The following is a 13,781-nucleotide window of genomic DNA, read 5'->3' as shown; positions in this document are numbered from 1 at the left end:
CAATCACTCTCACCAATGTTGGGGGTTATTAATGCAATCTCTGTCACCAATATTGGGAGTTATTATTGCAATCACTGTCGCCGATGTTGGGGGTTATTATTGCAATCACTATCACCAATGTTGCAGGTTATTATTGCAGTCACTGACACCAATGCTGAAAGTTATTATTGTGTCCACTGGCTGCAGATTCTGGAGTTTAAAGTAGAAGTAGGGCCAAACTTTGTTGGCTATACTGCTACTATGGATCACAGTAGTGTAGTTTGTTCTGCACTCCTGTGACCCGTTTTCAGCCAACAGCGGGCTAAATTCTGCTGTCAGCTGAGGCCACTCAACCGACTGAGCCAGCCAATCCCTTCCCTCCCTAAATCAGCGATCCAGTGAGCGCTGAAGGGGCAGAACAGGGAGCCATGACTGACAGTAACTGCTCTTTGCTCAGAGCAGGGAGGGGAACAGAGCGGTCAGTGGTGTTTGATAGCTCAGTTCTCAGAGGGGGACAGATGCAGCATCAGATCAATATATAAGGATTTTTTTATTTTTTGTTAACCCCATACTTCTCTTGTAATTTTGCAGTCAGAACTTAGCACCAGTGCTGTGGGTTATTATTGCAGTCACCAATTTAGGGGCTTAGCAAGCCACTCCCAATGTGCAGCATAATGAAAACCACACCTACTTTTTGCTGCACCAGGTTTCCTTTTTTTTCTGGGGGGGGGGGCGCAAAGCCCAACCTGTGATCTTATACACAGGTCCACTGCATTCAGAAAACACCCATGCACAGAACTGTCATATAGACGGCTTTCACACTTCTGAGCCCATAGCGTCGGCAGTAAAACGCCGCTATTTTTAGCAGTGTTTTACAGTCGGATTTGCAGTGCATTTCGGCCGCTAGTGGGGCGCTTTTACCCCCACTAGCGACAGATAAAGGGTTAAAACCGACCGTTTTGCCGGCAGTATAGCCACGCTGCCCCATTGATTTCAATGGGAAGCAGTGGTGAAGGAGCAGTAAACACATCGCTCCTTCACCACTCCAAAGAAGCTGCTGACAGGACTTTTCATGACATCCTGCCAGTGCAGCGCTCCAGTGTGAAAGCCCTTGGCTTTCACACTGGAAACAATGGAGCAGCAGTTTAAGTGCGGATTGCAGGTGCTATAGCGCCTGCAAAACGCCCTCGGTGTGAAAGGGGTCATATAGTGATCGAAAAATAAGCATATATTGTTGGGTGTGGTGGAGCCAAAGCAAACTGGACCTGCATCTGCTCCTTTCAACTTATTTTAAATCACTTCTAAAAAAATATATATATTAGGGGAACCATTCAGATTGCTGTAATTATTTGAACGTATCTAGGGTGACTGGTGTGTGAAAAAGTGAAAGTTAGCAATGTAATAATTCAAGTAGAAGTTCAGCCTAAAACTAAAATCTCTAATGCCACGTACACACGACCGGACTTTTTGACAGCAAAGGTCCGACGGAAAGATTCCGTCGGACAATTCGATCGTGTGTGGGCTCCATCGGACCTTTGCTTGCAAAAAACCCAGCGGACTTTAGAAATTTTCCCACCAGAAATCCGTTCGTGTGTATGCAAGTCCGATGGACAAAAACCGACGCTAGGGCAGCTATTGGCTACTGGCTATGAACTTCCTTATTCTAGTCCGGTCGTATGTCATCACGTTCGAATCCGTCGAACTTTGGTGTGATTGTGTGTGGCCAATCCCGTTATTTGGAAAGTCCATCGGAACTCTGCCGAAAGTCCGTCGGAAAGACTGCCGGACCTAGTCCCTCGAAAAGTCCGGTCGTGTGTACACGGCAAAAGTCTATTTGCAGCCACATTCTAAGACTAACCTGTCTAACCCTGTATAGCAAGAATTTCTATATATACCTTTTCTGAAGCTGCCCTGGCCCCACACTGAGCTGTCAGCCACGGCTTCTGTGTGTAGGTGTGCAGAGAAGAGGCAGCTGACAACGGAAGCCCCATACCGTAGTAACTCTATGGGTGACGTCACTTCCCTGATATTTCCCAGCCGTTGTCGGCTGTCTCCTGCACACAGCATTCGCCACTGGAGACCGGACCGGTTTGGCTTCAGAAAATGTATGTATAACGCTTTTTGCTTTACAGGGTTAGATAGGTTAGTCTTGGAATGTGGCTTCAAGTAGATTTAGAAATGTTAGTTTTAGGCTGCACTTCCACTTTAAAGCCTTATGTGACGTTATAGGAGAAATTAAGCCTTAAGTGACGTTATAGGGGAAATTTACTTAAACTGGAGCAGTCATGATCTGGAGCAACTGCGCACACTTATCAATCACCTTATAACTTTAGCTTGATTAGTTAAGATTTGCAAATAAAAGCTAGAAGCTGATTGGCCGCATAGCACAGCTGCTATGGATTCTGTCTGCTCCAGTCTTAATAAATTTCCCTTAATGTTCATGGACAAGCACACTCGGGATAATTTTCACTGTTAGGTTGTCCACACACTATACAATCTGATTGTACAATCTCTTGTAGATCTACCACCAACTATATAATGTAAGATCTTGCACATCGGATACAAACGAATTGTTTATATTTGTTCTTGTTTATTTGCAGCTATTTGTCCTGCACATCCTGCTAAAACTTAGAGATAAAAATGAGTTTTCACAGACTTGCAGGGGGGCAGGGAGCTTCAGTTGCACACTGTACAAGTGCTCTGAGAGCTGATTGGAAGAAAGGGACAACCCCCCCCCCCCCCCCTTCCACACAGCACACAGGAACAGAGCTAAGGCTGTCAATCAGAAGCTGTGTGCTGGGGCTCCCTCCCCTTCACCTTTTTACCTATTGGTGTCAGGAAAATTTGTTAGAAGTGACACATGCTGATAACAGAGGAACTGGACAGCAGAGAAAAATGACACTTATGCCGTGTACACACGGTCTGACTTTCTGGCAGAGAAAGTCAGACAGAATCATTTCATCTGATATTCTGATCGTGTGTGGGCTTCAGCTGACTTTTTTATTATTCTGAGGGACCTAAAAATAGAACATGTTTTAAATCTTTCCGACGGCTATTGAACTTCCTTTTTCTAGTCCCATTGTACGTGCTGTACGCCACAGCGTTCTAGATGATCGGACTTTGGTGTGATCGTGTGTAGGTAAGTCTGTTTCAGCGGAACTCCGTCGGAGAAACCGTCAGAGTTTATTCTGATGGAAAAAACGGTTGTGTGTATGCGGCATTAGGCCGGCCATAGACAGTTCAAATCTCGGCAGGCTGAATGTACCTAATTGATCAATCAATCAACTTGGGTACAACCAGCCTGTCGGGTCTTACATGCGATTATCACTAGCAGGAAAGACATTTGCACCATCAATGGTCTGCTTTAGTGCTTTGGAGGGTGGCAAGTAAACGCTATAGAAATATGTTATTTGTCAGATTTTGGTTTCTGAGGTTTACAACCACTTTAAAGAAGACTGTACAAAGATAGTACAAAAAGATTGTAATATGTATTATCACCCTTACTCATTCGTTTTTGGAAAATAAGATTAACGCCACTAATATAACATAAACATTGTTGAACCCTTATAAAATGTATTTACTAAAACAAAGAACATTGTACTCAGTTTAGTAAACCATACAAACCAATCAGCAGTCACATTTTACTGCCTTGACAGTTCTACACAGAAAGAAAAGGAAAATTTGACTGGTTACTAAGGGCTACTGCATTTCCAAACCATCACTGCTCTTGGCACTAATTTGATAGATAAACCAGATTTTTTATTTAAACAAAATCCAATAGTTCATCAAATAAGTCAGCCCTATTGCGGGCCAAGAGAGAAAAAGTTATATTAAAAATTGGAAAAATATTTATATATTTTATTTTTATATCTAATAATCATGTATGCTTGCTCATTCTGCACATTCAACATAGAAGTAACAAAGCTATATGTGGGCAGCTAATAGAGTCAAATCGCAATTCTCTCTCATCAATGTCTTTCAATATTATGGCTTTCCCTTCATGCCGACCGTCCGCAAATATGCTCTCAGCTTGAAGGGGTTATACCGGGGTGATGCCTGCAGCTGCAAGCATCACCCCGGTACCGTTTTAAAAGTCGCTCAGCTGCTATCCTAAAGGAGCAAGAGCGGACGTCCCCCCTCCTGCCGCCTTCTGCCACCCTTCCCGGGCCTCCTATCCCACCAGGAGACCCGAGCCACCATTTGGCGTATCCACCGCCTAAACTGAGATACGTAAGAAGACATTCGGCTATGATTGGGTCTCCGATGTACAATCACGGAAGCAACGTCACTTCCGGTTTACTTAGCTGCCAATGGTGCCAATTTAAAAAAACGATAGTATTCAGAAATGCTGATTTTGGCGATCTGAATACTTTTAAGTGCAAAGGAGGGATTTGTGGTCTTTTAGACCCCAGATCCCTCCATAAAGATTACCTGTCACCACCTATTACTGTCACAAGGGATTTACATTCCTTGTGACAGCACTAAAAGTGATCAGATTTTTTTTTTTTAAAGAAACAATGTTAAAAAAGTAAAATAAAATAAATAATAATAAGAAATTTTTTTTAAAGCACCCCCGTCCCCGCGTGCTCGCGCAGCAAAGAAAGCGCATATGTAAGCCGTGCCCGCACATGTAAATGGCGTTCAAAACACACATGTGAGATATCGCTGCGATTGCCAGAGTAAGAACAATAAATCTAGCACAATAGCTCCTCTGTAACTCTAACCTGGTAACCATTAAAAAAATGTCAAAGTGTCGCCTATGGAGATTTTTAAGTACTGTAGTTTGTCACCACTCCACGAGTGTGGGAAATTTCAAAGCATAACATGTTAGGCATCTATTTATTCGGCCTAACATAAATATTACAGATTATACAAAAAAATTGGGCTAACTTAACTGTTTTTTTTAAATTCATGGAAGTGTATTTTTCCCCAAAAAATAGCGTTTGAAAGACCGCTGCGCAAATACCGTGTGACATAAAAGATTTGCAACGATCGCCATTTTATTCTCTAGGGTCTCTGATAAAAAAAAAAAAATATATATATATATACAGGGGGGACGGAAAGTATTCAGATCCCCTTAAATTTTTCACTCTTTGTTATATTGCAGCCATTTGCTAAAATCATTTAAGTTCATTTTTTGTCCTCATTAATGTACACACAGCACCCCATATTGACAGGAAAACAGAGAATTGTTGACATTTGTGCAGATTTATTAAAAAAGAAAAACTGAAATATCACATGGTCCTAAGTATTCAGACCCTTTGTTGTGACACTCATATATTTAACTCTGATTTCTTCTGATCATCCTTGAGATGGTTCTATGCCTTCATTTGAGTCCAGCTGTGTTTGATTACACAGATTGGACTTGATTAGGAAAGCCACACACTTGTCTATATAAGACCTTACAGTTCACAGTGCATGTCAGAGCAAATGAGAATCAAAGGAACTGCCTGAAGAGCTCAGAGACAGAATTATGGCAAGGCACAGATCTGCCCAAGGTTATGAAAAATATCTGCTGCACTTGTTTCCTAAGAGCACAGTGGCCTCCATAATCCTTAAATGGAAGATGTTTGGGGTGACCAGAACCCTTGCTAGAGCTGGCCGTCTGGCCAAACTGAGCTATCGGGGGAGAAGAACCTTGGTGAGAGAGGTAAAGAAGAACCCAAAGATCACAGTGGCTGAGCTCCAGAGATGCAGTCGAGAGATGGGAGAAAGTTGTAAAAAGTCAACCATCATTGCAGCCCTCCACCAGTCGGGGCTTTATGGCAGAGTGGCCCAACAGAAGCCTCTCCTCAGTGCAAGACACATGAAAGCCCACATGGAGTTTCCTAAAAAACACCTGAAGGATTCCAAGATGGTGAGAAATAAGATTCTTTGGTCTGATGAAACCAAGATAGAACCAAGTATGTGTGGAGAAAACCAGGCACTGCTCATCACCTGTCCAATACAGTCCCAACAGTTAAGCATGGTGGTGGCAGCATCATGCTGTGGGGGTATTTTTTAGCTGCAGGGACAGGACAGCTGGTTTCAATGGAGGGAAAAATGAATGCGGTCAAGTACAGGGATATCCTGGACGAAAACCTTCTCCAGAGTGCTCAGGACCTTAGGCTGGGCCGAAGGTTTACCTTCCAACAAGACAATGACCCTAAGCACACAGCTAAAATAACAAAGGAGTGGCTTCACAACAGCTCCTTGACTGTTCTTGAATGGCCCAGCCAGAGCCCTGACTTAAAGAGGAAGTAAACCCTGATGAGTTTACTAACTCTTTCATTCCCTGCAAAGGCAAAGCATAATGGACTACTATGCATCGCATAGAAGTCCATTATGTGTCACTTACCTGACACAGGAGCCAGCGAACTCACCGCTGTCCCCAGTAGTCCGGCGCATCCAGGTTCTCGGTGGGGTCAGCGAAGCCGCGATGACGTCACTCCCACGCATGTGCACGGGAGCCGAGACGCACGGCATTGCGCGGCATCTTCGTCATCGAGGATGCCACGCTCAGTGAGCCTGCGCGCCGCTGTCTACGGCGCATGCGCCGTAGACAGTGGTGCCCGTCTTCGGGCAAATATCTCCTAAACCGTATAGGTTTGGGAGATATTTTTTGGACCTACAGGTAAGCCTTAATCTAGGCTTACCTGTAGGTCAAAGTGGTTTGCAAGGGTTTACAACCACTTTAAACCCAATTGAGCATCACTGGAGAGACCTAAAAATGTCTGTCCACCAAGTTTACCATCCAACCTGACAGAACTGGAGAGGATCTGCAATGAGGAATGGCAGAGGATCCCCAAATCCAGGTGTAAAAAACTTGTTGCATTTTTCCTAAAAAAGACTCATGGCTGTATTAGATCAAAAGGGTGCTTCTACTAAATACTGAGCAAAGGGTCTGAAAAACTTAGGACCATGTGATATTTCAGGTTTTTCTTTTTTAATAAATCTGCAAAATTTCAACAATTCTGTGTTTTTCTGTCAATATGGGGTGCTGTGTGTGCATTTATGAGGAAAAAAAATGAACTCAAGAGGGCTTTCACACTGTGCCGCCCATAGCGTCGACGGTAAAACGTAAAATTTTTAGCAGCGTTTTACTGTCGGATTTGTGGCGCATTTCGGGTGCTAGCGGCCGAGAAAGGGTTCAAACTGCCTGCAATACGCCGCAATAGCGGCGTTTTGCCGGCGGTATTGCAGCGCTGCCCCATTGATTTCAATGGGGAGCAGCGGTGGAGGAGCGGTATACACACCGCTCCTTCACCGCTCCAAAGAAGCTGCTGGCAGGACTTTTCCTGACATCCTGCCAGCCCACTGCTCCAGTCACACTGGAGACAATGGTGCTGCAGTTTGAGGTGCTGCATTTCTAACGCTATAGCACCTGCAAAATGCCCTTGGTGTGAAAGGGGTGTAAATGATTTTAGCAAGTGGCTGCAATATAACAAAGTGAAAAATGTAAGGTGGTCTGAATACTTTCCATCCCCACTGTATATATATATATATATATATATATATATATATATATATATATATATATATATATATATATATATATATATATATATATATATATATAATGTTTGGGGTTTCTAAGTAATTTTCTAGCAATAAATGTCAGAAATGGGCTTAGGCACGAAAGGGTTAAACCTTACTCACAGTGTGTATGGTTTCAAGCAGTAAACACTTGTTAATAAACTGCAATGACAATATTTAGATATGATGATAAAATAAACTGATCTCATTTATTTAGTCATTTATTTTGCACGTGAGCGACTTTTTTGGAAATATAAACTCATTTGAACTTTTTGACAGTGTACAGCAAAATACATTTTAGGTAGATTTATTTCTTAAACACGCAAAAAAAAAAAAAAAAACATACATTCTCTGTGCTTAATGCAGTAGGGGTGTGCATCAACCATAATTATAAATACTGCCTATAGTTTCATAACTAAATGTTAAAACTGATGTCAAACCCTGTTTTAAGAGAGAGAGAGAGAGAGAATGACTTTCCTGATAGTGCTGCAATATCTTCTCACTGCAATAAAAGGCAAGTGCCATTAATTTAAAGGGCACGTCAGTCTATTACACATCCATCATATAGGTGATACATTAACACATACATCATTTAGCTGGAATGATTTGGGAAAATTTATGAGTTTGGTATTATATCGATTGGAACCGGTGTCGTTTTTTTTTTTGCACACTCCTGCACACCACATTTACCAAGAAAGCTTGCGATGAATGAGCCACTTTAACACGGTGACAGGTCTTTAAAACATTTCTTTTAAACCATATTAACCTTTTTCTCTACAGAAATAAATTACAAGCATACACATAGACACATTAATACTAGTGACATAAAACATAGCAACTGTGCACACCCCTACAGTGTGCATGGAAAGAATTCCACAGACTCTTAAAAATGCCAAAAAGGCAATGATGTGAAAGGAAAGAAAAAAATAAAATAAAAATAAAACCAAAAAAAATAAAAATAAATGGAAACAGAAGTCTAAGTAAATTTTCCAATCCAGGTGTCAATTGTAAGCATTGTTCTGAAGATGAACTCTTTGCATTGGTCAATGGGTGAATATTTAAGCAGCATCATTGCTAGAGTCATAGCAGTGAAATGCAGAGCTGAACAGTAGGATAGCAGTATGTATTGACGTTTGTGCTCAGCAGCATTCATGAGTCTGACAACTCAGGATAGGGAGTTTCAGGCAGTGATTCTTTACAATATCGACTGGGTTCTGCAGACAAAAGGAAAACATTCATAGAATTATTGATAGAGTGTCATAATGGGCTATATAGAATAATAATAAAAAAAAAAAAACAACTAGGATTTATTGGGAATTCTTTGCTAAGTGTGTTCATACATTGTATGATTTGTTGTGCTGAATATTGGGTCGGTATGACCACTTGCTAAGTGGCTTCAGCAGACAAAATAATAAAGGTTAAAGTGATCTGAACCATGATAGCAGTATTCATGTAAAATGCTGCCACAGAAGGCACCAAGCCACCGTGACCATGTGGAACCTTGCAGCAGTACTTTATAGACCACATGCTAAGTAGATGCTGTAGGTAAATGGTGTTACATCAGACACTATGATATTCTTATTCACAATGAAGAGTTAATGAAATGGATCGCCAAGGATATTATCAAAATTGAATAATTGCTTATGTACAATGATAATGGATCGCCAAGGATATTATCAAAATTGAATAATTGCTTATGTACAATGATTATGGATCGCCAAGGATATTATCAAAATTGAATAATTGCTTATGTACAATGATTATGGATCGCCAAGGATATTATCAAAATTTAATAATTGCTTATGTACATTGATAATGGATCACCAAAGAAATTATCAACATTTAATAATTGCTTATGTAGAATGATAACTTTCCTGATCAAGATGTTCCTTTCCTGTAGGAAAGGTTTTTTTTTTAATGCTTCTGATACTCATTTTTGATGGACACGTATTATTTTCTCTGTTAGATACCTAATGATTTTACCACCCTCTTATTCCAATATATCAACGTCAGTTTGTCTATTGAACCTCAATTAGAAGCTTCATCAGCAAACTCAGTTAACACAGGCTGAACTCCAATAAGTGGAAAACAAATCTACTGATCGATCCAACCAACACAGTAGACACCAGTACCTCTTAGAAAGAATTTTACCAAAAGCTGCAGTTTGACATAGGAGAATACAAAATGAAGGTAGTAGGCAATGAGTGATCCACCCACCACAGATCAGTCATACACATATACAGGGGTCACTGAGGTACTACTACTACTCTTGACCATCTCATCCTACCTGACCTCACCTAGTAATCCTCTATTGTCTGCAGCCAGAAGGAAGGGTAACTTACCTGTGACATCAGACCCACGCAAGTGCATTCATGTAGAATTGAGAAGTAGTTGATGGCTAGATTCATGAAGAGCAGCTAAAACGATGTATCAGTTTGTGAAAAGCTTGCTTAAAGTCCTCATTTGACATTGTATAGATAATGGGGTTTATTAAAGAGTTAAGGTATCCAAGCCAATTGAAAAAGTCAAATATAGCAGGGTGAAACCAGCAAGCTTCTTTGCAGATAGGCAGGACCAGTGAGATGATGAAAAACGGTAACCAACACACGATGTAAGCTCCAAGTATAATTCCCAAGGTCTTGGTAGCCTTCTTCTCCCTGGCAGCCATGATCTTCTTCTTCTCTAGTAGAGCATCTGACACTTTAACTTTGACTTGATTCAGATATACAGGAGAACCTGTGTCACTTGACAGTTCTGCAGCCCTTGAGTTGGTGGAGGACACCGAAGAAGATCCGGGAGAGTCAGTGATTAGATGAGCCCTTGTCAATCTTTTGCCTGTGCTCTTTGGAGATTGTTTCAGAATTCTAGACCTGGCTTCTACATAAATTCTCCCATAAAGGGCTATTAGAAGTAATGTAGGGACATAAAATGCCCCAACTGTAGAGTACACCGTATACAAAACGTGATCTGTATTCACAGCACACTTGGTGAGCTCTTCCACTTTTGATTGACGCCAAAAAAGTGGGGGCATAGAGATCGATATGGAGAAGACCCACACAAGAGCTATCATAATGACTGCCCTTTTTGGAGTCCTTTTCTTGGTGTATTCAACCGCATCAGTGATCGCCCAGTATCTATCCAAGGCTATCACACATAAATGGAGAATGGATGCAGTGCAACAAGTGATATCAGAGGATAACCACATATCACAGATCACCTGCCCCAAAGTCCACTTGCCAATGACAGTATACAAGGTGCTGATTGGCAAAACAAGAATAGACACTAAAAGGTCAGTGAATGCCAATGAAGCTATGAGATAGTTGGCAGGCGTGTGCAATTTTCTGGTCTGATAGACTGTTGCAATTACAAATGCATTGGACAGCAAAGTGGCAAGAGTGATGAGAGCCAAAATGATGGTGAGGACAACGCTCCAGAAGGACAGCTCAAAGTCCTGCCCGTGGTCGTCCAGACTGGCAACGCAACGTGTGCCCTCGTAGGAGTAATTGCTTTGAGAGACATTCAGTTCGTCAGCGGTCGGTTGGCATTGGCTTTGCGGCTCCATCATGGAGTTTTCAGCATTCAGGTAGCTTAAAGCATCTATGAGACCTCCAGAGGATGGAGCAGAACTATCTCAAAGCTAAAAGGACTAGGACACTTTGATGCACCTTCATATTAAAATCCTAATGACAGTCCTTCAGCACTCGATGGTGTGACCAAAAAACCAACTATATTTGTGCTTTTTTTTTACACTCTACTTGGTGATGGCTCATAGATCCAAAAACTTCAACAAATCAATGCACAAAAACAGAATTCAAATCCCCAAACGCTGAATTAAGCGTCCCAAAGCTTTCTTTACAGGGATCAGTTTGCACTAATAAAGCAAATCCGATAATCCATCAGTGACTTTAAATGTCCATATTACCGGTTATTACAAACATCTATAGAAATCTACTTCACGTGTCATCTAGCTACATTTAAGTTAACCATGCAATGCCTTTGTATCATTAGCCCTCAAATTGCTGTATCAATACAAAAAAAAAAAAAAAAAAATGGCAGTATTGCTCTTTAGAATGTAATATTGATGAAGACATCAATAATCACCTCATCTGTGCTGGTACTTGTCATTGTCAGGCACAGGGGACATCCATTGTTACATTCACAAATGATGCTGTCGTCCTTAGCAAAAGGTTGGCTTCTCCCAAAAAAAAAAAAAAAAAAAGTCTTGTCAGTGTGATCTCCTGGTTCATTCAAGCTGTCCTGCAGGGATTACTCCAAGACTTGATGGCTGGAGCCTTCAGAATATGCATGGAAGTTGTTGTTGCTGGAGCTGTCCAAGCAGGCAAAACTTAGGTGGAAGTGAGGATTTGTTGCAGACTTTGAAGATAGTAAATGGCTCATTGCCCTGGGTGACAGCAATGCATGTGCTTGTTAGAGGAAGCCTCAACTTCTAGGGAGCTTCAGGTATCCACCTTCTCTCAGCTGATCTGTACAGCCAAGTGACCAGGGCAGCTGGTGTGAGCTGGAGTGGTGCTGAAAGCTGCCGTTCATTTCTCCTCTGTCTTGTGTGTGCTCTTTTATTCTCAAGCAGCAGCACTAGTACTTCTCCTGGTGCTGCAGCTGACATAGAGGCTGATGTAGGAGTGGAGGAAGGGGGGTGTGGGGGTGTAGGGAAATGAACAGAAGCTTTTAACACTGCATCTAAGGACTGAACAGTGGGGGGAGGCAGCTGGCTGTTTTCTAGGTACTATCTTCCCTCTCCATCCTTGCTTAGTGGAAATGTGACTATGTATGAGGTGTGTGTATGCAGCATCTCTGTCTACTCATTCTGCAATCACCACTATAGAGTTGGGGAGGCAGGACACTTACATCTGCTAGGTTAATGTTCTAGCTGCTTTCTTATCCCATCTCTTTATAGGTTTAGTTTCTTTTTATATACAGTATTCTTAAACAAAAAGACAACAAGAGAGGAAAAGGCATGTTCACAGCAGATATTTGCAATAGTAAACTGGTTGTAAACTGCTGCAGCAAAAAAAAAAAAAAAAAAACTTTCCCCTGCAAGACAGTTGAATAATGTGCTAGCACATTATGAAATACTTACCTTAGAATGAAGCCCTCCAGTGGTGCGCTGTCTTCCTGTCTCCAGTCTTTTTCTTTGGGTTTGTGGACTCCGGCTGTGTAAGTGGCCGGATTTGCAAAGACGTCACTCAATTCCTCAGTTCTGGTGTTCTGTCGAGAAATGCCCCTCATAGTGCCCAGCCTGAAGGGCGCATGCTCCATAGGTAACAGCACAACAGCTGATTTTAACAGCACCTATTGTGATGACGAGAAGGCGTAGGCTCACAATAGCCGACAGATTTTTTCTTTTCTGTCAGATTGTGCCCCGCGCTCCGACGTGCTCCTATGGCGAGTTCATGTCCACGATGGGCGGTTTTGTACACGTTGTGGGTGGAATTAGATGGGCAGTGCAGCAAAAAAATAAAACGTTGAAGATTTTTACATTTCTTCTGGGCGTAATTAGATGCCCAGTTCATAAATCCGCCCATCAGCAAGTATATTTTATGCAGCACTGGCCATCTAATTCCACCCCAAAGTGCCGATAAATCTGCCTACAATGTGTAAAAAAATGCTCATCATGGACCTGAACTCGCCACGGGATCGTGGCGGACCGTGGGGCACAATCTGACAGAAAATAAAAAAATGCGTGCCTGAGCTGTCTCGCTGTCACAACAGCTGATGTTAAACAGCTGTTGTGCTGTTACTTATGGCGCATGCGTTGCACATGCATCCTTCAGGCCGGGCACTGGACAGAACACCGGCACTGTGTTTTGAAGGTCTGGCACAGCATGCTGGACCTTCAGAGCACATGCATTGGTCATGTCTCCAGTTGTATCCAATGTAAAATATCGCCTAAATGGTGCCCTTTTAAGAGACATTCATTTTACCTACAGGTAAGTAGAGATGGGCTGAACACCCCTTTGTTCTGTTTGTATCAGAACTCCCAAATAGAGAACAAGTTCTGAACCAACGGCGAACTCTATTAAAGTCTATGGGACCCAAACTTGAAAAATCAAAAGTTACCATTTTGAAGGCTTATATGCAAGTAATTGACCATAGGGACCCAGCTACTGCCTAGGGGGACATGTATCAATGCAATTTAAAAAATTGCACCTGCTCGTGGAATGGCGACAAACTTTTACCCTTAAAAATCTCCATAGGCGATGTTAAAAAAATTCTACAGGTTACATGTTTAGAGGTACAGAGGAGGTCTAAAGCTAGAATTATTGTTC

General features: G+C 41.9%; 1 protein-coding gene across 1 annotated transcript; it reads right to left on the bottom strand.

Moving 5' to 3' along the window:
- Positions 1-7,702: 7,702 nt before the first annotated feature.
- On the bottom strand, positions 7,703-11,583 carry HTR1B (5-hydroxytryptamine receptor 1B). Its single transcript, XM_077487350.1, has 2 exons — positions 9,837-11,583; positions 7,703-8,708 (listed from the first exon to the last, which is right to left on the bottom strand). The coding sequence occupies exon 1, from the start codon at positions 11,057-11,059 to the stop codon at positions 9,899-9,901; it is 1,161 nt and encodes a 386-aa protein (XP_077343476.1). The 5' UTR covers positions 11,060-11,583; the 3' UTR covers positions 7,703-8,708; positions 9,837-9,898.
- Positions 11,584-13,781: the final 2,198 nt, after the last annotated feature.

This window comes from Lithobates pipiens, unplaced genomic scaffold, assembly GCF_037356315.1.
Source record: "Lithobates pipiens isolate NorthernLeopardFrog02 unplaced genomic scaffold, aLitPip1_a1.2 Scaffold_18, whole genome shotgun sequence".
Classification (NCBI taxonomy): Eukaryota; Metazoa; Chordata; class Amphibia; order Anura; family Ranidae; genus Lithobates; species Lithobates pipiens.
The sequence above is the reverse complement of the archived record's forward strand: the minus strand, read 5'-3'. Positions and strand labels throughout refer to the sequence as shown.

Coding starts and splice junctions, on each gene's coding strand:
- HTR1B (XM_077487350.1), bottom strand. CDS start 11,059: ATGATGGAGCCGCAAAGCCAATGCCAACCGACCGCTGACGAACTGAAT.